This window comes from Choloepus didactylus, chromosome 20, assembly GCF_015220235.1.
Source record: "Choloepus didactylus isolate mChoDid1 chromosome 20, mChoDid1.pri, whole genome shotgun sequence".
Classification (NCBI taxonomy): Eukaryota; Metazoa; Chordata; class Mammalia; order Pilosa; family Megalonychidae; genus Choloepus; species Choloepus didactylus.
Genome location: NC_051326.1, coordinates 27,269,143 through 27,295,330, shown reverse-complemented (window position 1 = coordinate 27,295,330; position 26,188 = coordinate 27,269,143). Strand labels below are relative to the sequence as shown.

The following is a 26,188-nucleotide window of genomic DNA, read 5'->3' as shown; positions in this document are numbered from 1 at the left end:
TCTTTCAGAGATTTCTGTATTACCAAAATAGCAGTTAAGATCATGTATTATACAATGTATGTTAACTCTATTATGAACTCCCAGGTAACGAGAGTCATGTCTTATGCATCCTTTTATCTCTTTACAATTACAACCTTATATTTTGCTTTGTACTTAAACACTACAAATTTTGGTCATTTCAAGAGTGGATCTAGCACTGGCTATAAAGTCTGTTGGAATAAAAAGATAAACAAAAAGACCTTTCCTTTGTGGCCAGTGAATGACTTTTCCTCCTGAAAATCCTGGGAACCAGAGGTCCCCGAGTTGTCAGTGCCAATAAGAAAGTCTTTTATAAGAGTCCTAAATTGGCAAATAGGCAGGAATTTGGGTTGTTTATTAATTCATGGTCCATAACACGTTCTTATATTGATAAAATTTCTTTCTACCTTAATGATGCAAAAGAATTCCTAAGCCTATTTCCAAAAGGATGTCACATCTGGAAAAAGATGGTAAGTAATATAGTGTATTAACTCAGTGTAATTGTAAATTTAAACAAGAAATCAGTAAGAAGTTCCTGTTACATAGTAATGGGACTAAACCAGGTTACAAAATGTTAGCTTTTTTATTTTTTTAAGTATACAACAAATACTAAAATTTCTTTTCTCTGAGGAGACAGACTGAAGATGACATTTATATTTTTATTTGACTTATTTATCTATATTTTCTAAATTTCCTATGATGAATACATAATCTTTGTATGATAATATCTATTGCCTTTATTACCAAAATGTATTTAAGGCTCACAATGTGTCCTAAGTATGCTGAGTGTTTTACATACCTAGTTGTTAAGATAATGGATTCTGAACAGATTGCCTGGATTTGAATCCAAGCTTGTCAGTTACCATCTATATGACCCTTGATAAATTACTTAACTCTCTCTGTGCCTTGGTTTTCTCATCCATAAAATAAGCATAATGATAATACCCACCTACATTATAGGGTTACTGTGAGGATTAAATGAACTCACATATGTAAAATGCCTTGAAAAATGCCTGGCACATAGTAGGTACTATAAAAGCATTAACCAATAAAATTATCTTATTTAATCCTCACAGAAACCATGTCAAGTAGGTACTGTTCATTATCTTCGTTTGATGGCTGAAGAAATTGGGCTTACTTGCCCAAAGGTGCAAGCTGGTAAATGGCAGAACAGGGACTTGAACGCAGTTTTGTCTGTCTCAAATTCCATGCTCTTAACCAACATGCAATACTCTTCTGAATCATTATTTTAAAATTATTTTTTTAAGAATACCTACAAGAATCTAAAGAAACAAATATATAATTCACGAAGGTAAATTTAGCTGACGCAAGCACTTTACACTTTCATGACAAATTTTAAAATATATCTTATAAAACAAATATTTCTATAATGAAGGAAAAATGCACCATAGCCATAAGATCACATTGATACATGCTCTAACTAGTATCAATAACAAAACATTAACAAAAACAAAAATTTTAACATAATTCTTTGAAAGAATAAACAATACTTGAAAGAAATTACCACCTTGTTTATCTGTTGATTACATAATTGTTTTACTTTTTATTTGCTTTCAATTTAAAAAAATAGGTAATACATTCATGTGGTTCAAAATTTAAAAGTTAAAGGTTCTCTCCTACTCTGCAGGTAACCAATATTACCAGTTTTATGGGAATCTTTACAAATACATTCTGTAAATACAGATGCACATATGTACACTTATTCTCTTTTCACAACCCCCTTTGGATTTTACATAAATGCTAGCATATATACATTGTCTGCACATACCTTTTGTAGTTGATATACTTTGGAGATCATGTCACATCTTTATATGAGGAGCTTTCTAAAATTTTTTAAAGATGTGCATAGTATTTCACTTTATGAGTATAGCATTATCTAATCAGATCAATATTTTGCTACTACAAATAGTGGTCCAATGAACAATGATAGGCAACACTTGTTTATTTATTTTTAAATTCAATTTTATTGAGATTGTTCACATACCATACAATCATCCAGCGTGCACAATCAATTGCCCATGGTACCATCACACAGCTGTGCATCCATCACTACAATTTTTTTTTCAAATTTTTAGAATGTTAGAAAAGAAATAAAAACTCAAATCCTCCCATACCCCTAACCACCCCTCCCTCCATTATTGACTCATAGTATTGGTATAGTACATTTGTTACTGTTGATGAAAGAATCTTAAAATACTATTAACTGCAGTACATAGTTTGTAATAGGTATATTTTTTCCCTATATACCCTTCTATTATTAACTTCTAGTTATAGTTACAGTGTCATACATTTGTTCCAGTTCATGAAAGAGATTTCTAATATTTGTACAGTTAATCACAGACATTCTCACTGTTTTATATATTTCCATATTTTAACCTCCAACTTTCCTTCTGGTGACATACACGACTCTAAGCTTCCCCTTTTAACCATATTCACACATCATTCAGCATTGTTAGTTATTCCCACAATAAAGTGCTACCTTCACCTCTGTCCATTTCCAAACACTTAAGTTCAACCTAGTTAAACATTCTGTTCATAATAAGCAACTGCTCCCCATTCTTTAGCCTTGTTCTGTATCCTGGTAACCTATATTTCATGTCTATAAGTTTACGTATTATAATTAGTTCCTATCAGTGAGAACATATAATATTTGTCCCACCCGTTTTTTTTTAAAAGACAGTTTTGTTCACACACCATGCATTCCATCCTAAGTTAACAATCGATGGTTCTCTGTATAATCATGTATTTATGCATTCACCACTATCTATATAAGGACCTTTCCATTTCTTCCACAAAGAAGGAGAAAGAGTCAAAGAAAGTAGAGACAAAAGAAAAAGAAAAAGAAAGGAAAAAAAAATGACAGCTAAAAAGCAACAAAAGGAAAGATAGAATTAAAGTACAATAAAAGAGTCAGACAACATTACCAATGCCAAGAGTCCCATACCCCTGCCTTATATCCCCCTCTTATAGGCATTTAGCTTTGGTATATTGCCTTTGTTACAATAAAGGGAGCATAAAACAATGTTTCAGTTAACTACAGACTCTAGTTTGCATTGATTCTATTTTTTTCCCTAATACCACCCCATTTTTAACACCTTGCAAAGTTGACATTCATTTGTTCTCCCTCTTGTAAAAACATATTTGTACATTTTATCACAGTTGTTGAGCACTCTAGGTTTCACCAAGTTATGCAGTCCCAGTCTTTATTTTCCTTCTTTCCTGCTGGTGTCCCACATGCCCTTAACCTTCCTCTTTCAATCATACTCACAGTCATCTTTGTTCAGTGTACTTACATTGCTGTGCTACCATCACACAAAATTGTGTTCCAAACCTCTCACTCCTGTATTTTCTTATCTGTCTGTAGTGCTCCCTTTAGTATTTCCTGTAGAGCAGGTATCTTGTCCACAAACTCAGTCATTGTCTGTCTGTCAGAGAATATTTTAAACTCTCCCTCATATTTGAAGGGCAGTTTTGCTGACTATAGGATTCTTGGTTGGCGGTTTTTCTCTTTCAGTACCTTAAATATATCACACCACTTCCTTCTTGCCTCCATGGTTTCTACTGAGAAGGCTGCACACAGTCTTATCAAGCTTCCTTTGTATGTGACAGATCGCTTTTCTCTTGCTGCTTTCAGGATTCTCTTTGTCTTGGATATCTGATAATCTGATTAGTGTTTTGGCATAGGTCTATTCAGACCTATTCTGTTTGGTATGCTGCACTTCTTGGCTCTCTAATTTTATGTATTTAATAAGAGATGGGACATTTTCAGTGATTATTTCCTCTGTTATTGCTTATGCCCCCTTTCGCGTCTTTTTTTCCTTCTGGGACATCCATGACATGAACATTCGTGTGCTTCATGTTGTCATTTAATTCCCTGAGACATTGCTCATATTTTTCCATTCTTTTCCCTATCTTTTCTTTTGTGTGTAGGATTTCAGGTGTCTTTTGCTCCAGTTCCTGAGTGTTTTCTTCTGCCTCTTGAGATCTGCTGTTGTATGTCTCTACTGTATTTTTCATGTCTTGTGTTGTGCCTTTCATTTCCATAGATTATGCCAGTTGTTTTTTCAAATTTTTTATTTCTACCTTATGTTCACCCAGTGTTTTTTTTATATTCATCTCTTTTGCCATATCTTCCCTGAACTCGATGATTTGGTTTTTGATTTGATTTCACTTATTTCTTTGAAAATCTTTGATTGTTTCATTAAAGTGAAACAATATCTCAACCGTATCTTAATTGAGGTGTAAGTTTGTCCTTTGACTGGGCCATATCTTAGTTTTTCCTAGTGTGAATTGTGGTTTTCTGTTGTCTAGGTGTCTGGTTTCCTTGATTGCCCCAATCAGATTTTCCCAGACCAGAACGGGCTCAGGTCTCAGAAGGGGCCAATATTCAGTATCAGGTTTCCCTGAGGGTGTGTCTTAGAAGATTGACAGACTTTCCTGTGAGGCATCTAGCCACTGTGTTTTTCCTAACCTGCCCAGCAGGTGTGCCTGTCAGCCTGTTGCTCCCCACTGGTGTAAACAGGTGTGGTCCCTTTAATTTTCAGGTTAAAGTTGTTTCTGGATTGACTGTTTTCCCCCAGGCCCTGGGGTCTGAGTTCTGAAGGGAGGACCTGCCCTAGAGCTGGGCCCCACCTCCTTCCTCTTAGGGAAGATATACCTCCTAGGGAGTTATCTTATGCATTTCAATAGCTCCTTCATCTCTCTGTCTCTGTTAACTCCACCCCTGTCTGGGTCAAAGCTCCACAAACTGAAAATGACTGAGGCTCTCTTCACTGAGCCACTTAGGTTGAGAGAGAGAAAAATGGAGAGAAAGCCCCCTTTCAGAGCCAGTCCACGGCCCCCCAGCTTTGCCCATTGGCCAGAGACATCAACCAGCCTCCTGGGCTCACTTTCTCAGGCACAGGTGCCTTCTGACTCTCTAAGATCAGTCTCTAATAGTCTCCATGTTTTTTTCCTTTTTTAATTATTTCTTTTCTCTCCGTCAGCCGACTTCCTCTCCAACGGGAGCGACCTCAGGGTACTTTGCTGCTTGTTAGGGGCTTGTCTATGTTTGTAGCTTGTATGCAGCAGTCCACATTTGTTAATTAAAACCCCAGCTGGAGCTGGGCTGAGCTATATTTGCTGGCTCGAAGAATGCTGCTTTCTCCACAGTGAGGTCTTGTAGCTCAGTCTGCCATGGGGGGGGTGGTGCTCCTGGAGGGGTTCCGCAGTTTTTACTTACAGATTCTATGCTGCGATCTCAGCCATTCCACCCAATCTGGGTTAGTGTACAATGTGTAGACAGTCATGGGTGTCCCCCAGCAGTTGTTCCAGATTATTTACCAGTTGTTCCTGGTTGTTTATTATTTGCTCCAGGGGACTAACTAAACTCCACACCTCTCTATGCCACCACCTTGCCCCTCCTAATACTTGTTTATTTTTAAAAATTCAACCTGTCATAACAATACTCTTTTCATTAGCAACAATTATAGGAATTTCTGGAACCTATCGGCAATTCATTTACACACCAAAAAATGGCTCATTTGAAATAAGAAATCAATTTTCTTTAGAAACTTGAACCCAGAGCTATGAAATGAAATCATAAAAACACTACGTTTCTTGTTTTTGAATACATAATAACAAAGAAATGTTTTTTGCAAAAACAAATGATATGTCAAAAATGAATGTTATGCTATTTTTTTTCTCTACTCATGTTATCTCTGGATTTTGAAGAAAAAAAGAAAGGCATTTTGAAAAATAATCTCTGCAGTATAATTTAAGATTTGATATGAAAAGCCACATGAAGAAATAAAGATCTCTTCTGAGGATAATGACATGGGTATACATGCCAGTACTACTGTATTTTTCATTTTTAACTCCACTTTTTACTTCCCATAGGGTCTAAAAGGCAAATGCATAAAATCTAATGATAAATCAGTATTTCTGGTTTTATAATGTATAAATATGTAATTTGTGACAAGAACTACATAAAGGAAGGGAGACTGAACATAGTTTGTGTGTAATACTGAAGTTAAATTGGTATCAAAGCAAACGAGATTGTTACAGATTTAGGATGTTAAATTTAAACCCCACCATAACTATAAGGAAAATACTGGAAAATACGCAAGCTCATAGAGACCGAAATTAGAGTATATGCTACCAGGGGGATCAGGGAATTAATGCATAACAGGTGCAAGGTTTCTGTTTGGGGAGATGGGAAAGTTAATATAAGGGAAAGGTAGTGAGTGTACTGCAATATTGTCAATGTGTTTAATCTCATTGAATGGTATGCTTGGGAGTGGTCGAGATGGTAAGATTTATGTGGTATATATGTTCCCACAATTAAAAAAAAAAAAAAAGGGTGACTAAAGAGATAACGACATTTAAATTTAACACATGATCCTGGATGGGATCTGAGAATGATGAAGAAAAGGCTCAAAGAAACATTACTGGGACATATGAAAAAATTTGCATATAGACTGTCAGCTTTATATCAATGTTAAATTTCTTGAATTTGATAACTGCACTTAAGGTGGACATATCAGTGAATACCCTTGTTCATAGGAAATGTACATAGCACTATTGAGTGTTCAAGGAGAATGATGTATATAACTACACTCAACTGTTTAGAAAATGGAGTGAAAAACAGATAAATAAGTAGACAGATGGATAGATGGAAAGATTCAGCAAATGTAATGAAATGTTGAAATTGGTTGATCTGGGTATCTGGGGTTAGGAGAACGCTGGAGTTCTCTGTATGGGGTTTGTATTATTTTTGGAACTGTTCTGTAAGTCTGAAAATATTTCAAAATAAAAAGTTAAGGAAAAAAAGAAAAAGAATTGCTATGAGAAGAGAAAAGTCACTTCCATCCCCAGCACTTTTAAAAACCAAGATTCCAGCTACACAATCTGGAACTAGGCATCATTTAGCAGTAATTATAAGGTGCTGATTCTAAAAGCCACAGAGGCCCTTTAAAAGAAATCAGCTTATCAGTGAAAGCAGCCATTCGAAGTGGCACACATGCTCTCTCCTTATACAGGAATAAAATTTAAAAGTTGTACGTGAATTTGTGTGCTTATTCCAAGACTTATTTGCATTTAGGATACAATGTTGTGAGTGAAACAAAAGCAGTACCTTGGTAGATATAAGAAAAAGAAAGCAAACAAGTTTACAGTGAAAAACAAATAAAAACCTAAGACAAGAAATTTTGTACAAGTAAGTAGAAAAATGGGGACAAAAAGCAAATGACTAATATGGGGGAGGAGGGGTACGGGAGTGTGCTAGTTTGAATGTATTATGTCCCCCAGAAAAAGCCATATTCTTTGATGCAATCTTGTGTGGCAGATGTTTTAGTGCTGATTAGATTGGAATCCTTTTGAGTGTTTCCATGGAGATGTTACCCACCCAACTGTAGGTGATAACTCTGATAAGATAGTTTCCATGGGGGTGTGACCCCATCCATTCAGGGTGGGTCTGAATTAGTTTACTGGAGCACTATATAGGCTCTGTCAGAAGGAGCAAGCTTCCTACAGCCAAGAGGTACACTTCAAAGAACACATAGGAGCTGCAGATGAGAGACAGTTTGAAGACAGCCACTGAAAGCAGACTTTTGCTCTGGAGAAGCTAAGAGAGGAAAAACGCATGAAGAGCAACTAAGAGTGACATTTTTGAGGAACTGCAGCCTAGAGAAGAACGTCCTGGGAGAAAGCCATTTTGAAACCAGAACTTTGGAGCAGACACCAGCCACGTGCCTTCCCAGCAAACAGAGGTTTCCGGACACCACTGGCCATCCTCCAGCGAAGGTAATGTTTGCTGATGACTTACCTTGGACACTCTATGGCCTTAAGACTGTAACCGTGTAACCAAATAAACCCCCTTTATAAAAGCTGATCATCTCTGGTGTTCTGTATTCCGGCAGCATTAGCAAACTAGAACAGAGAGGTTTTAAGTGTTCTTTTTACTTTTATTTTTATTCTTATTTTTATTTTTTGGAGTAATGAAAATGTTCAAAAATTGATTGTGGTAATGAATGTACAACTATATGATGATACTGTGAATAACTGTTTTACACTTTGGATAATTGTATGGTATGTGAATATATTTCAATCAAAAAATGGTTAAAAATAATCACGTTCAAAATGAGAACCTAAAAATGGTCCCTGAATATATTGTTCTGTCTTGTAAAATTAGTTTGAACCAATTTTACTAGTCAAACCAACAACAACAACAAAACAACTCTGATAAAAAAGAGGAAGAATTAGATAAAAGGACATCTTAAATAATTGTACATTAATTCTGAATGGAAGCACAGATTGGCAGCTTTCATTATTTATCTACTCTGAAATAAAAATACCTAATTTTTATTGAGCATCACATTCCAGAGCCTTTATTAGCTGCTTTGTATGCATTATTTGATTTTTCCAGATATGAGGTATAAAATGAGGAATATTCCCAATATATGGTTTAGAAATCAATGCAAAATATTTCAGCATTTTAAGCAACTGGATTAAGTGGTTCCTAAGTAACAGACAGTAGAACTTTCAAAAGAATCTGGAACAGTGTTTCTTAACCAGTAGTATGCAGGAAAATTGCCTGGGTGCTTTAAAAAGCCTTTTAAGTGGCTTGAGTCTCAATCGGGTAATTTCTAAATAACCAGTTTAAAAAAGAAAATTACAAAAGTAGTTCATGGTAGTGGTGAAAAATAATTCAAACAGTACTACAGAGGGATATAAAATAAAAAGTACAAACTTCTTGACTTCCAGTCAACCAAGATGTTGGTACAAGATGTGCTAGAGTTCCATTCCTTCACAAAATCTTTGAACAACTACCAAAAACTGGCAGAGCCATTTTGCTAAAAACTCTGAAAAACAGTTAAAGGATAGCAGTAACTAAGTGCCAAATCAAGAAAAAAAGACAACTTAAAAAATGGCAAGAGAAGCTCACAGCATCCTTGCTGGCCTGTTCCCCAACCCCTCCCCAGGAGAATGTAGAGCTAGCCTTCACTCCCATTATAGGTCCCTGGCCCTGCCCTAGAGGGAGAATAGTAACTTCTACACACATAATGGAGTGCCTATATATCCCTGCTAATCTATCTGAAATACTGAAACAGGACACTCCTCTCTGGCTCTCCCTCCCAGAACGTACCCTGCAAGCAAAAACAACTTGCAGACAGTAAGTGTAAGAAATAATTAAATCAAAGTGGCCTGGAGCAAGGAATTACTGGCTTTAAGACATATGATAGAGCACCCCAGCAGTAGTATATTTCATAGGGATAATAAAGTCATTTGGATTCCTACACACTGGGGAATTTCTAGGACCACAAGTGCAAGTGCACAAGCCCAGAACAAGACTCTGCCCAGAAAACATAGAGAAGAGTCTGCACTTTTACCTCAGGCTGATCTTCTTCATAAAAGGGCTAAACTCTGAAGGAGAGCAGCAGCCAATGCAGAGCCAATTTGCAAAGATTATGAAAGATTTCCTTTGCATTGATTTCTTTTGTTTTTGTTAGCTTCTGGCATTTAGGAAATCACTGTTAAATCACTAGCCGGATACACACTTAAGAAATAGCCCAGAGACTGAATCCCATAGTTAATACTTTACAATTGTAAAATACGCAGTGTGCATCAAAAGATACAAGACAAAGAAACAGGAAAACGGCCAATCCAAGGGAACAAGATAAAACTTCAGAAACCGTCAATGAAGAATAAAAGACTTCGGAAATACGAAAGATTTTAAAAAATAATCTTCAATATGCTTAAAGAAATTAAGAAATAATTGTATGGTACGTGAATATATTTCAATAAAACTGAATTTTTAAAAAAGCCAATTATGAGTACCTTGTTTCTAGTCAAAGAAATGTGGAAGTTTTTTTAATCAGTAATTATTTTTTTGACTTTTAGAAATGTTTATTTTTATATTAAACTTGTCTACAATTACAGTATTATCTATAGTTGGAAACTATAGTTGGCTCCATAAAAGATAGAACAGCCATAAGACAGAATACTTCAAAAACTTTAAACAGATGACTAGATAGAATGATATGGCAAATGTGGCAAAATTCTGGTTATATGGGTAGGAGATATGTTTGGCATTCTTTGTATGGGTTTTGTACTATTTTTCCTTTTGTTCTGTAAGTTTGAAATTACTTCAAAAATTAAAAAGTTAAGAAAAAGATAAACAAAATAATCTTTTAAAAAACTTAAAATAGCATTTTAAAATCACTTTTAAAAAAATATTTAATGACGTTGGAAGCAAAGTAGTTATTTTAGGTTGTTTTTCTTAATCTTCTGCTTTGTTTTGTTTGAAATGTGTGTTTTTGTTGTTTGTTTTTTTAATTTTTCGATAAAGTAAGTTAAAAAAATATTTAATGATATGGGAAAATGCTATTTTAGTAAAAAGAACAACTTATTAAACAGGACATATAATATGAACCCAATTTTATTCAAAAAATGAATACAGATATATATTTGAACCATTTCATAATAAGTTTCTCTATATACATAAAAAAAAAAAATGGAAGACTGTATCCCAAATAAGTGACATAATAGTGATTACCTGTAGGTGACGTGATTATGGACTACTTTTATCTTCTTTAGATTCTCTTTGTTTTTCAAATATTCCAAATTTATTACTTTATAAACATGAGAAAACCCAAAGTTATTTTCAAAATAAATGTCCTGAAACATGGAATTTGTTTTGTAACAGAAAAAAAAACAAAAGGAAACATTTCAGTTCTATTCTTTATTCTTATTTTTTGATTCACTTTGGGACAGGCTAATGGATAACTGAAAAGATTCCAGAGAAATGATTATACTTACATTCCTGTTTGAAGGTGAAGTATTCTGTAAGATGCCTGCATTCATGATTTCCTCGAAGCAGAAACAATGTTTTTGGATGATTAATCTTTAAACTCCATAAATACAGCACACACTACAAGACAAATTCAAGAATAAAATTAGAAAACTAAACTTCTACTAACTTTCGCTAAAAGTTGATATCCACAGTACATATGAACAAAATGTAGCAGAAATTATAAACAATAATTTTCACAGTATACTTGAGAAATAGGTAGTAAATATACTCAGTTCAAAATCCAAAATGATGATACTGGTTAACTATATAAGAAATTATACAGTACTGTTTCTTAAAGGGTTGTCTACACATTCCTAGTGATCCCCAGGGTCTAATCTATCAAGTGGTCTAAAAGGGTCTTGGTAAGCTTCATATGAAAAAGCAATAGAACAATTTTGTTCACAAAAAAGTTTAAAAACTTGAAAAGTAAGATTATGATTTTTTTCAAAGAAAAAATATAGGCTCAATGACTATCACTTTCTGAAAAATCATGCACATTCTGTAAGGACTGCCTTGATCCAGTTTGTCTTATCTAACATTCAATTAACAGTGAACATCTCACTGTTTCTAGAAAGAAATAAATATGTTTGAATGTGCTGGTACAGAAAGAATTCTAAAATGTATTATCAAGTGAAAAAAGCATGACGTAGAGTATGGACCCTTTTGTGAACCTATTTTTTAATTTTGTTTCTTTTTTACATATTTATTGTGAAATATAGCATATATACAGAAAAGTGATAACTTTCTAAGTATGATTTAACAAGTAGAGAGCAAATTTCAAAGAATGTTAAGGGTTACAGTTCCACCATTTCAGTTATTTCCTTCTAGCTATTGTAATACCCTAGCAACTCAAAAAATAAAAAACACAATTATATAAAGATTCAGTATTCGTAGTCCTTTGTTAAGTCCTATCTTGTCTGTTGCTACCCTTTCCTCTCATTTAATCATCTTCTCAATCTTCAGTGTCTAGGCAGTGCCACCCTAAATTGTTCATACTGAAAAGAGGTGTCACCATTATGGAAAAGGGGGACGCTTCTAGTGGATGTTCTTTAAGAGGCTGCTGCCTCTGGGTTTTGGGACTTTATGAACATACTTTAAAACTATATTTAACTATATAAATATGAATATAGACAATTTCCTACAAGAAATTGTTAACAGAAGTTATTTCTGGGAAGAAGGACTTCAGGGTGTGGGAGGAAACTTTTGACTTTTCATTTATTACCTTTTTGTATGAATTCATTTTTAACTTTATATATGCTTTACTTTTTTTTTTTTTTAATTATCAACAGGGATTATCTGAGCAGGAAGATAATGATAAACTTTTAATTTTTGACTTTAGAATATCTTTGTATCTAAAAGAACTTCCAATAAATGACATATTATAAACACATATAAATCTCAGCATGCCATTTGTTCATGCTACCATATCTTCATGTCCTTTACATGTTATTTACATTGGTTACATCAGTATTTTTTGTTGTTAATATCATGTTGTGTTACATTTCCTTTCACGAAATGGATCAGTGGTTCAAAAATAATTTAATACATCAAAATGGAAATGAAATAGTGACATAAATATTATAGTTGAGAATAATTTGACAGTGAAGAGGATTACAGAGGGATATAGAATATATATCTATATATGCTGGGAAATTTAATCTAAAGATGTGTATTCCTTTCAGCAACAAGGATATCACATTCAAAAGCTGGAAGGTTTCATGTTTGTTTTAGAGTAAAATTAAAGCAATGGTGATCAGACTATAAATCACCTTTTGCCATGGTGCCATATATATGAGAGAGAAGTACTCACTCACTTTTCTATTCATTTTAGCAATTAAAAACCATGTTACAATGATGAGTTTTTCACTTATTTATTGTACACTGTAAGGAAGGTTGGAAAAGATGCAACTGCATTAGTACATGGAGTGCCAGCTCTGGAGCAATTTCAATAAAAAGATCTGTACCTGAATGCCAATCTACATGCTCCTTTACTCAAAGAGAACAGTGGGTGATCAATCACACACTCCTAATTATGTTCAGTGTTGAACCAAAATAGGGGAATCTGAATTCAATTACATTGTGGCTAATATGGTACATGTGTGTCAAAGACATGAACAGCAAATGCAAGACTATGCTTTTCCACACTGATGGCTATCAAGAGTAAAGGTGTCCCAAAAGTTTTGAAATGGAGTGAGATAAAAAATTGTCTTTGTGACTATGATAACGTGTAAAGATAATATTTAAATGACTTCTTGTAATGGCATATCTCATTGCTATTCCCAGGTTTAAACATGAAACCTTCCAGCTTTAGAATGTGATATTCTTGTTGCCTTCAAATTTGACTGAGCAGAGTAGACTTTAAAGAAATCACTCCTTGATTTCTGATTCCATGTTCTATGCAAATATCTAGAACTTTCTGAGAAAGCCACCAAACACACACACACACACACTTTAGTTTTTAATCCTGTACTTCATTTAATGGGGAAACACTAAAAGCATCACGACTAAGGTTAAGAATAAAGCAAAGATATCCACTATCTCAGCTATTACTCAACATTGTATTAGAGTTTTAGACAATGGAATTAGGCAAAATAAAACAAAGAGGCTTAAAGTGGACAAAAAAGAGAACTATTTCTATTTGAAGATGATATATGATAGTATATGATAGTATACCTGACCCATAACTGACTTGGTTTTATCCTCAGACCATAATTTATATATCTAATAATGATCACCACCGCCAAAGTAGTCTCATTGTAATGTCATATGCTAATACTTAAGACTTTTCTGTTGCCCACATTATGTGGTAGATTGTATTATTGTTCCCAACTCCATGCTTTTTCCTGTGAAGAGGATTATACATTTACACTGTTGCCCACATGGCTTCCAGTGCCTGCCCATAGGTAGAGTATACTTTTCCATCCTATCTTAGGCTTGGCCATGTGACTTGCTTTAGTCAATAAGATGTGACTGGATGAAATGTACACCATGTCCACGCAGAAGCTTTAAATGCTCTAACACAGTTAGGTTTGGCCTCTCATATTTCTGCTTTTTGAAGTGAGAACAGCATGTCCTAGAAGGGGGCTGTTCTTCAGTCCTGGAATGAGCAGACATGTGGAACATAGCCGAGCACTGCTGAGAAGAGTCCAGTGAAGCCAAGAAAAACTACATCCAGTCTACAGCCTATGTGCTACATGAGTGAGAAAGAAATCTTTGTTGCTATTAAAAAAAAAAAAAAGCCAGGAAAACAATGAAAAAAGAATAAGAAGAATAATTATGAGGGGAGAGCGGTCCTTCCAGAGATTAAAACATGCTATAAAGTCTTTCTAATTAAAAGAGTGTTACTGATGCATATATAGATTAATATACAGTGGAATAAAATAGTCTAGAAATAGACTCAAGTACTTAAGAAAATTTAATAAATAATAAAGGTGGCATCTCAAATAACTACAGTAGAGGGATTTTTTAATTAATGGCACTGGATAACTGGATACTATTTCAAAAAAGATAAAATGAAATCATATCTCACACCATACATAAACTACAAATGGATTATGGATCTAAATGTAAAAAAAAAAAAAGAGAAAAAGGAAAAGAATAGAAATCATACAAGTTCTAGAAGAAAATATGGTTAAATTCTTCTTTAGCCTTGGTGTAGGCTTTCCAATTAATCTAAAAACCCAGTGGTCCCAGTAGCAACTAGCACCCCTAATACTCAGATTTTGTTTTCTGAAACAATTTGTCGCAACAAAAGGAACCAGGACACTCAGAAGTGGTCATTCTAGGGATGGGGCAAGGAAAATACAAGAAGAATCTGGAGCATAAGAAAGTGCTCAAAAAAGGAGGCAAGTCAGAGATACAGAATCCATCTGGAAGGAACTCCCAAAGGCGAAGGCTGGAACAATTTTAGCAACTAAATAAATAATGATAGTACGGGATTTTAGCCCACAGGGGAAAAATTATCCATAAGTCCATACTGATATAAATAAATAAATAGGAGAGATAGGACAGCTCTTCCATAAAAAAAAGAATGTGGTTTAATAAATATAGAAGGAATAAAGGAAATACAAAATCACCATTAGGCATAACACACAGTAATAATTGTTGCAGGCAAGATCTAGTGGACAAAATTTGAGATAAACTTTACAATTTTATCAATTACAAAGAGAAACATAGTAATGAATTACTATTCGTATTAGAAACCCAGCAGACACCACCTTAAACAAGCAATCAAGGTTAACTACAAGTGATAAGATATACTAATGTCACATAGGCTCGATATAACAAAACATCACTTCTGTGCTATTCCTGCCCAAAGTACAAAACTTCAAACTAATCATGAAAAAGCAGACACACCTAAATTGGTACATTCTACAAAATAAATGACCAGTACTCACACAAAGTGTAAAAGTCATCAAAAACAAGTAAAGAATGAGGAACAGTCTCAGATCAGAAAAGACATAGGAGATATAACTAAATGCAATATAAGATGCCCTTTAACACTCTCTATTCATAGTTTAATGACAGTTTTTAACCATGAATTGATGTTGAATTTTGTCCAATGTTTTTTCTGTATCTATTGAGATGATCATGTGGTTTTTCTTTTTTAGTTGGTTAACAGGGTAAATTACATCAATTGATTTTTTGCATGCTAAAACAACCATGCATTCCTGGAATGAACCTGATTTGGATAAATTTTTTTTTATAGATTACTGTATTCAATTTGCTAACATTTGGTTAAGGATTTTTGTGTCTAAGTTCATGAGGAATATTGGTCTAGCTTTTTTTCCCCATCATAAACTCTTATTCTGGTTTTGCTCTCAGAGTAATGCTGGCCTCATAATACTTCTCAAAGAGTTTGTTTAAAATTGGTATTATTTCCTCCTTAAATGATTTGTGAAATGAAGCCATGTGGACCCGCAGCTTTTTTGTGTGTGGAAAAGTGTGTTTAATTTTATGAACTCAACATAGAAAATAAACATAGGGCTATTCATATTATTTCCTTTTGAGCGAGCTTTGGTGATTTGTCTCTTTTAAGAAATTTTTCAATTTCATTTACATTGTCATATGTATTGGCATAAAGTTGTTCATAATATTCCCTTATTATCCATTTAATGAACATAAGGTCACTAGTGATGTCTCCCCTATTTTATTATATTGTTAATTCATGTCTTTCAAACATTTTTCCCTGATCACTTTATTATTCTATTATTTAAAAATAAGTGCTGTTTTTGTTTTCTAGTTCATTTATTTATGTTCTTATCTTTTTATTTCCTTACTTTTGCTTAATTTGGGTTTGCCTTCTTTCTCAAGTTTCATAAAGTGGAAGATAAGATTACTGATTTGAGATCTTTGATCTTTTTTTCGTAAAGATGTCTTAATATCATCAAATTAAGCATTTGATGGTATAAATTTCCCCCTAAGTACTGGTTTAGGTACCCCATAATTTTTTATATGTAGTGTTTTCATTCAATACAAAATACTTTCATTTTCCCTTGAGATTTCTTCTTTGACACAGAGGTTATTTAGAAATGTGTAAATTTCCAAATATTTGGTAATTATCCAGATATTGTTTTGTTATTGGCTTCCAGCTTGATTACATTGTGGTCTGAGAACATACCATGCGTAATTTCAATCCTTTTATTCAGACTTATATTATGGCTCAGAATATGGTTTCTCTTGGGGAATATAGAAAGATCATTTGAAAAAAATATATTTTCTGTTGTGTGGAGTATTTTATAAATGTCAATTAGGTTAAGTTGGTTGATATTCTGTTCAAGTCTTTTATATCTTCACAGATTTTCTGTTTACTTGATCTATCATTACTGAGAGAAATTAGAATTTAACTCAAAAACTGTTATGAGGGACAAAGATAGTCATTATATGCTGATAGAGGCGTCAATTCAACAATAAGACATAATTATAAATATACATGCACCTAACAGCAGAGCCCCAAAATACATGAAGCAAATACAGACAGATTTAAAGGAAGAAATAGACAGTTACACATTAATGGTAGATTTTAAATACATCACTTTTAATAATGGATTGAACATCTAAACAGGAGATCAATAAGGAAATACAAGACTTAAATGATACTCTGGACCAACTAGAACTAATAGACATATATAGAACACTTTGCCCAAGAGTAACAGAATACACATTCTACTCTAGTACACATGGATCATTCTCTTGGAGAGACCATATGTTAGGTCCCAAAACAAGTCTCAGTAGATCCAAAAATACTGAAATTATACTACATTATCTTCCCTGACCACAAGAGAATGAAGCTAGAAATGAAATACAGACAAAGAAATGGAAAATTCAAAAATACATGGAAATTAAACAATGTACTCTTAAACAACCAATGGGTTAAAGAGGAAATCACAAAGGAAATTAGGAAATATCTTGAGGCAAATAAATACAAAAATAAAACATACCAAAACTTGTGGGATGCAGCAAAAGCAGGGCCCTAACCTCAAAACTGGAAGAAGTAGAAAAAGAAGACCAAACTGAATCCAAAGAGAGAAGAAAGAGGGAAATAAGAAAGATTAGAGAAGAGATAAATGAAACAGTAATATAACAATAGAGAGAATCAACAAAACCAAAAGCTCGTTCTTTGAAAAGATCAGTAATATCAACAAAACTTTAGCTAAACTGATGAAAAAGAGAGGACACAAATAACCAAAACCAGAAATGAAAAGGGGACTTTACTACTGACACCACAGAAACAAAAAGGACCACATGAGGATATTATGAAAAACTGTATGCTGACAAATTAGATAACCTAGATTAAATGGATATTTTTCCCAGAAACACAAACTACCTACACTGACTCAAGAAGAAACAGAAGATCTCAACAAACTAATAAACAGTAAAGAGATTGAATAAATCATCAAAAACCACCCAAAAAAAGAAAAGCCCAGGAATAGTTGGCTTCACAGGAGGATTTTACCAAAGACTCTAGGAAGAACTGACACCTCTTCAAAGTCTTCCAAAAACTTGAAGAGAAGGGAACACTCCCTAATTCTCTCAACCAGGCCAACATCAGTGTTCTAGTTTGCTAATGCTGCTGGGAAGCAAAACACCAGAAACGGATTGGCTGTTATAAAAGGGGGTTTATTTGGTTACAAAGTTGCAGCCCTAAGGCCATCCAGTGTCCAAGGTAAGGCATCAGCAATCCGGTACCTTCACTGGAGGATGGCCAATGGTGTCTGGAAACCTCTGTTAGCTGGGAAAGCACATGGCTGGTGACTGCTCCAGGGTTCTGGTTTCAAAATGGCTTTCTCTCAGGATGCTCCTCTCTAGGCTGCAGCTTCTCTCCACAATGTCACTCTCAGTTGCTCTTGGGGCATTTGTCCTCTCAGCTTCTCCGGAGCTGAGAGGGCTGCTTTCAAAGGCTATCTTCAAACTGCCTCTCATCTGCAGCTACTCTCTCAGCTTCTGTGCACTTCAAAGTGTCCCCCTTGGCTACAGCAAGGTCGCTCCTTCTGTCTGAGCTTATACAGTGCTCCAGTAAACTAATCAGGGCCCATGCTGAATGGGCAGGGCCACAACTCCATGGAAATTATCCAATCAGAGTTATTACCCACAGTTGGGTGGGGTGCATTTCCATGGAAACAACCTAATCCAAATGTTCCAACTTAATTCCCACTAAAATGTCTGCCCCACAAGATTGCATCAAAAAATATGGCTTTTTCTGGGGGATATAATACATTCAAACCGGCACAATCACCCTCATACCAAAGTCAGATAAAGATACCACAGGAAAAGAAAATTACAGACCAAAATCTCTTACGAATATATACGCAAAAGTCATCAACAAAATACTAGCAAACTGAATCCAACAGCTAGTACGGTGTAAATTCCATTTACAATTATACATCGTGATCAAATGGGACTTGTCTCAGGTATGCAAGGGTAGTTCAACGTAAGAAAATCAGTTACTATAATACCACATTAACAGAATAAAGGGAAAAAGCCCTACATGATTGTCTCAATTGATGCAGAAAAGGCATTTGACAAAATTCAGCACTTCTTCTTGATTAAAACACTTGGAAAACTAGGAATAGAAGGAAACTTATTCAACATGATAAAGGGCATATATGAAAACCCCACAGCTAACAGCATACTTAATGGTGAAAGACTGAAAGCTTTCCCCCTAAGATCTGGAACAAATCAAGAATGCCCACTGTCACGTGCACTGTTATTCAACACTATACTGGAATTTTTAACCAGAGCAATTAGGCACAAGAAAAGAATTAAAAGGCATCACAATTGGAAAGGAAGAAGTAAAATTTTCACTATTTGCAGATGACATGATCCTATATACAGAAAATTCTGAAGGAAAAAAAACCATCACAACAAAGCTAATAATAGAGCTAATAAAACAAATTCAGCAAAGTGGCAGGATAAAAGGTCAACATCCAAAAATCAATAGTGTTTCTTTACACTAAAAATGAATGATTGGAAAAAGAAATCAAGAAAAAAAATCCATTTACAATAGCAACAAGAAGAATCAAATATCTAACAATAAATCTAACCAAGGATGTAAAGGACTTGTACACAGAAAACTACAAAACATCACTAAAAGAAATCAAGGAAGGCCTAAATAAATGGAGGGACATTCCATGTTCACAGACTGGAAGACTGAATATTGTTAAGATGTCAATTTTACCCAAAGTGATTTACAGATTCAGAGCAATCCCAATTAAAATTCCAACAACCTTCTTTGCGGAAATGGAAAAGCCAATCAACAAACTGAAATGGAAGAGTAAGGGGCCCAAAATAGCCAAAGCCATCTTGAAAAAGAAAAACAAACTTAGAGAACTCACACTTTTTTAAAGTAGTTTTATGGAGATATATTCATATACCATACAAGCAATCAGAAAGGGTACAATCAATAGCTTTTAGATAGAATAATCATAGAGTTGTGCAGATAATCAATTTTAGAACATTTTCATTACTCCACAAAGAAAAATCCCTTACCTCTTAGCAGTCATTCACCTCTCAATCCCTCTATCCTTCCCTAACCCGACATAACCACTAATCTAATTCTGTCTCTATAAATTTATTTATATTTACATTTTATATAAATGGAATCATACAGCATGTACTTTGCATCCTGTTTCTTTCACATAGAATAATGTTTTTTTTAATTATTGCTTTTTTTTTAATTAAAGAAGATGTAGGTTTACAGAAAAGTCAAGTAAAAAATACAACATTCCCACATACCCCCCTTTTGTTGACACTTTGCATTAGTGTGGTACCTTTCTTACAATTGATGAAAGAATATTAAAATACTACTGCTAACTATAGCCCACAGTTTACAGTAGGTGTATTTTTTCTCATTTTATTAACATCTTGTAACAGTGTTGTACATTTTTTATAATTCATGAAAGAACATTCTTATACTTGTACTGTTACCAGTCCATCATTCACAACAAGGTTTGCTGTGTTACACAGTCCCATGTTTTATTTTCTAACTTTCTTTCTAGTAACATACATGACCCAAAACTTCCCCCTTTCAACTACATTCACAAACATAATTCAATGCTGTTAATTATACTCACAATAATGGAACTCACACTTCTTAATCTTAAAACTTATTACAAAGCCACCATAATCAAGACAGCATGGTACTGGCACAAGACCAGACATATAGAACAAAGGAATCAAATTGAGAGTTCAAAAATCAACTCTCACATTCACGGCCAACTGATTTCTGACAACGCGGAAAAGACCACTCAATTGGAAAAGAACAGTCTCTTCAACAAATGGTGAGGGGAAAACTGGATTTTCATTTGCAAAAGAATAAAGGTAGACTCCTACCTCACACCACATATAAAAATCAACTCAAAATGGATCAGAGACCTAAGTATCATAACCAGGATTATAAAACTCTAGAAGAGTATGTAGGGAAGCATTTTCAGAACCTTGTATTACGCAATGGTTTCTTAAGACTTTATACCCAAAGCACATGAAACAAAAGAAAAAACAGATAAATGAGGCCTCATCAAAATTTAAAACTTTTGTGCTTCAAACAACTTTATCATGAAAGTAAAATGATAACCTACACAATAGAAGAAAATATTTGGAAACCACATATCTGATAAGGGTTCAATATCTAGAAAATATATAAAGAAATCCTTCAAATTGACAACAAAAAGACAAAACAACCCAATTTAAAGATGGGCATAAGAGCTGAACAGACACTTCTCCAAAGAAGATATACAAATGAAAACATACAAAAGCACAAGGGAAGATGCTCAACATCATTAATCCTCAGGGAAATGCAAATCAAAACCACAATGTGCTTCCATCAATTGTAACAAATGTAGCACTCCAATGCAAGGTGTTAATAATAGAGTAGTATATGGGAATCCTATATTTTATGTACGACTGCTTTGTAAATCCACAACTTCTCTAACAACAACAAAAAAGTCTTGAGTGGGGCAAGATGGCAGAGTAATGAGGTGTGGAATTTAGTTACTCCTCTAGGGCAGCTGGTAAATAGCAAGGAACTGTATGGAACAGCCATATTGATGTCTTCTGTGACCAGTCAAGCATCATACACCCCACAGTCTGGAATGGGTGGAATGGCTGAGATCGCAGCAAAGACCTATAAGTTTCCCAGGACAGAGGGCTGGTGCCCCTCCCCAGGCATGGCAGCTTGTCTTGGAGCTGGTTCCCTGAGGGAAAAAGAAACAATCTATGCTGGGAGCAAGGAGGGGGGTTCAACTCTGCCCCAACAGCAGAATTAATAAAAAAATTCAGACTGCTGAATAAAGTTCCAAGCACAGATAAACCAAGAGCAGGTGCAAAAGGAACCCAGGGTATCCTGCCTGGCAGAGAGGAGGTGGGGCTAACAACAACAGCAAAACAAAACAAAACAAACAAACAAAACAAAACAAAAAACACCAGAGACTTTTGGTGTTGGAGTTGTTCAGAATACTGGAAAAGGGCTGAGCTCTAAGAAAAAGGGACACATACAAACGGGCACCAAGTTGGCTCTTGTTTGTAAACTCAGGGAGCTAGGGACTGGCTCTGAAAAGGATTGTTTTTTCTCTTTTCTTTTCTTGCTCTCAGACTTCATCTTTGTACCCTTCAACAGCCCATCAGAGCTCCTGCTTCAGCACTACCCTGGGCAAGGAAGGAATTAAAACTTTCTGAGACTAACTATTCAGGTGACAAATGTCTATGAGAGAGGAATATAAGGAAGGGATATGGGATTCATGGTAGTGGTGTTGTTGTGTGATATTATTATTATATTGTATGGTATGGTATTTAAATTTTTTAATCTTCTTTATTATTCTTTAAAAAAATTTTTTTTTGGAATAATGAATATGTTCAAGTACTGACTGCAGTGATGAATGCACAACTATATGACGATATTGCAAACAACTGATTGTACACTGTGCATGACTGTATGGTATGTGAATATATCTCTAAAAAATTGCAGGGAAAAGTATAAACAAGGACACAAGTGCTGGAGAAAACATGGAGAGACGGATGTGCCTATCTACAATTGGTGAGGAAGGAGAATGGTGTAGCCTATCTGGAGGACTGTGTGGTGGTTCCACAAGAAGCTAAGTATGTGGGTACCATAAGGTCCTGCAACCTCGTTATGGGGCACAGACTTGGAAGATCTGAGAGCAGGGACATGAATGGACATTTGCACACTGGTGTTTATGGAAGCAGTATTCATGATCTGCAATGGATGGAGGTGGCCTAAGGGTACATCGACTGATGAAAAGAATGGTGAACTGTGGTGTAGCATACAATAGAATATTGAGCAGCTGCAAGAAGGAATGAAGCTGTGAGACATGTAACTCTGTTTGTACAGGTTAGTGAGAAATCCTGATATATCTCAAAGTAATTTGGGCAGAGAATAAAAATATATTTGCAGGGACCCTGAGGAACTGGGGAAAATGCAGAAATGTTGGAGTTCCCCAAGTGGGTTATTACTGATAGTCTCACAAACATTGAGGACTAACAATTTAGTAAAATGAGCCCTCAATCTTGGGGCTTGCCCTTATAAGCTTGTTACTGCAAAGGAGAGGATAAGTGTACTTAAAATTGTGCCTAAGAGTCTCCCCCAGAGAACCTGTTTGTTGCTCAGATGTCACCCTCTGTCTCTCTCTAAGCCCACTAGGCAGTTGAACTCACTGCCTTCCCCCCTACATGGGACATGACTCCCAGGGGTGTAAATCTCCCTGGCAAATTGGGACATAACTCCCGGGTATGAGCCTGGACCTGGCATCATGGGACTGAGAAAATCTTCTTTACCAAAGGGGTGTTCTAGTTTGCTAATGCTGCCAGGATGCAAAACACCAGAAATGGATGGGCTTTTATAAAGGGGGTTTATCTGGTTATACAGTTGCAGTCTTAAGGCCATAAAGTATCCAAGGTAACACATCAACAATCGGGTACCTTCACTGGAGGATGGCCAATGGCATTCGGAAAACCTCTGTTAGCTGGGAAGGCATGTGGCTGCCATCTGCTCCAAGTTCTGGTATGGCTTTCTCCCAGGACATTCCTCTCTAGGCCACAGCTTCTCTTCAAAATGTTATCTCGGTTGCTCTTGGGGTGTTTGTCCTCTCTTAGCTTCTCTGGAGCAAGAGTCTGCTTTCAACGGCCGTCTTCAAACTGTCTCTCATCTGCAGCTACTCTCTCAGCTTCCATTCATTCTTCAAAGTGTTCCTCTTGGCTGTAGCAAGCTCGCTCCTTCTGTCTGAGCTTATACAGTGTTCCAGCAAGCTAATCAGGGCCCATGCTGAATGGGTGGGGCCATACCTCCATGGAAATTATCCAATGAAAGATCTCACCCACAGTTGAGTGATCATATCTCCATGGAAACATCCAATCAAAAGTCTCCAACCCAAACAACACCAATACATTTTCTGCCCACACAAGAGTGCATCAAAGATAATGGCGTTTGGGGGAACATAATACATCCAAACCACACAGGGGGAAGCAAAATGAAACAAAATAAAGTTTCAGTGGCTGAGAGATTTCAAATGGAGTCGAGAGGTCACTCTGGAGAGCATTCTTTATATGCTACATAGATATCCCTTTTTAGTTTTTAGTGTACTGGAATAGCTAGAAGAAAATACCTGAAACTATCAAACTGCAATCCAGTAGCTTTGATTCTTGAGGATGATTGCATAACTATGTAGCTTACATGGTGTAACTGTGTGATTGTAAAACCTTGTGGCTCACACTTCTGTTATCCAGTGGATAGACAAATGAGTAGAAAAATGCAGACAAAAACTAAATGAAAACTAGGGTAGAATGCTTTGGGTGCTCTTTTTTACTATTATTTTTATTCTTTTTTGTGTAAGGAAAATGTTCAAAAATTGATTTTGGTGATGAATGCACAACTATATGATGGTACTGTGAACAGCTGATTGCACACTGTGGAGGACTGTATGGTATGTGAATATATCTCAATAAAACTGAAAAACAAACAAACAAAAAAACAAAATGAGATACAATTTTACACCCACTAGAATGGCTACTATTAAAATAAAAAACAGAAAATACAAGTGTTGGAGAGGATGTGGAGAAAGAGGAACACTCATTCATTGCTGGTAGGAATGTAAAATGTTGCATTTGCCATGGAAGACAGTTCAGTTAAGTACAGAATTACCATATGACCCAGCAATCCCAATTCTAAGTATATACCCAAAAGAATTTAAATCAGGGACTCAAACAGATATTTGCACACTAATGTTCATAGTGGCATTATTCACAATTGTCAAAAGATGGAAGCATACCCAGTGTCCATAAACCGATGAATGGTTAAACAAAATGTTTAACCATTGTGTATATATAAAACATTACAGAATGGAATATTATTCAGCCATAAAAAGGAATGAAGTTTTGATACATGCAACAACCTGGATGAACCTTGAAGACATCATGTAGAGTGAAATAAGTCAGACACAAAAGGACAAATACTGTATGATCTCCATGACATGAAATAATCAGAATAAGCAAACTCACAGAGTCAGAATCTAGAATACAGGTTACCAGGGGACAGGGAAGGGATAGGGAATAGGGAGTTAAGGCTTAAACAGTACAGAGTTTCTATTTGGGATGATGAAAACATTTTGGTAATGATTTGTGGCAACAGTAGCATAACATTGTGAAAGTAATTAACAGCACAGAATTATATATTTGAATGTCATCAAAAGGGGAAATTTTAGGTTGTATATATGTTACTAGAATAAAGAATTAAAAAAAAAAAAATCCAAGGAACCACACAACACAATCAGTGAACCCTAAGTTAAACCATGGTATATAGTTAATAGTACAATTATAAAAATGTGCTTTCATCAATTGTAACAAAGGTACTACACCAACTGAAGGTGTTAAAATAGGGTGATATATGGGAACCCTGTATTTAATGCATGATTTTTCTTTAAACCCACAACTTCTCTAATAAAAAAAGGAATATATCATTTCTGCTCTAAATAAATCTTCCTGATCACATTCACAATAAAATACAAACTCCTTACTAAGGTTGGCAAGGCCTTACATCATTTAACCCCTGCCTATCTCTCTGATAACATCTCCTACATCTTTCCCTGATTATTCTGTCTAGCTACAATAGACTTGTTGATAAACAAATATCTGATGCATCCTCTTACTGGAAAATATAGTAAAGGACCTTGCTTTACTTGTTCATCTCCTTATCCCCAGAATTTAACAATGTTTCTCAACATAGGTTTTATTGATCATTTGAAAAGCATAATTCTATGTAGTTTAGGAGGTCTCCTGCACATTGCAGGACATTTAGTATCCCTGGACCCTGCTTACACCAGTAGAACCTCTCAATCACTGTAACAAACGATTCATTATTTCATCCTCACAGCCTGCCATAAAGTTAGCACTCAGGTAATATTTGTTGATGTGTGAGGAAATAAATGTATAACACAAAATATTCTGAATATATTATATGTGTATAAAAATTAAGAATATTTGTGTACTTTACTGAATATATTGACAAATTAAAACTCTTTTTTAAAGTACACAAGTTAATAAGAAGACAACTCGGCACAGTATTATTTTTCTAAAAAGTTGTTTCATTAAATAAAATGACTAATAAAAATTCAGTAAGATCCTGTATTCACTTCTTCAATCTCTAAAACCTCTTCATGCTTGCAGAAGAGGTTGCATACTTCCTCTCAATTATAAAAATTTCTTCTGTGTTTTTGTCTTTCAATCATCTATAATTTTGACTTATGGCCTACTGAAACATGCTATTAATAGGAATAGAGAAGCTTTTCAATGAGATAGTCTGCAAGTATGATC

The 26,188-nt window shown here is 35.0% G+C and overlaps 1 protein-coding gene across 2 annotated transcripts in view; it reads right to left on the bottom strand.

The window, feature by feature from the left end:
• Window positions 1-26,188, bottom strand: part of PPP3CC (protein phosphatase 3 catalytic subunit gamma) — a 128,226-nt gene that overhangs the window by 74,993 nt on the left and 27,045 nt on the right. For both annotated transcript variants that reach the window (XM_037813097.1, XM_037813098.1), the window contains exon 4: window positions 10,837-10,948. In XM_037813097.1, coding sequence (XP_037669025.1) covers window positions 10,837-10,948 — 112 coding nt within the window. The remainder of the gene's footprint in view (window positions 1-10,836; window positions 10,949-26,188) is intronic.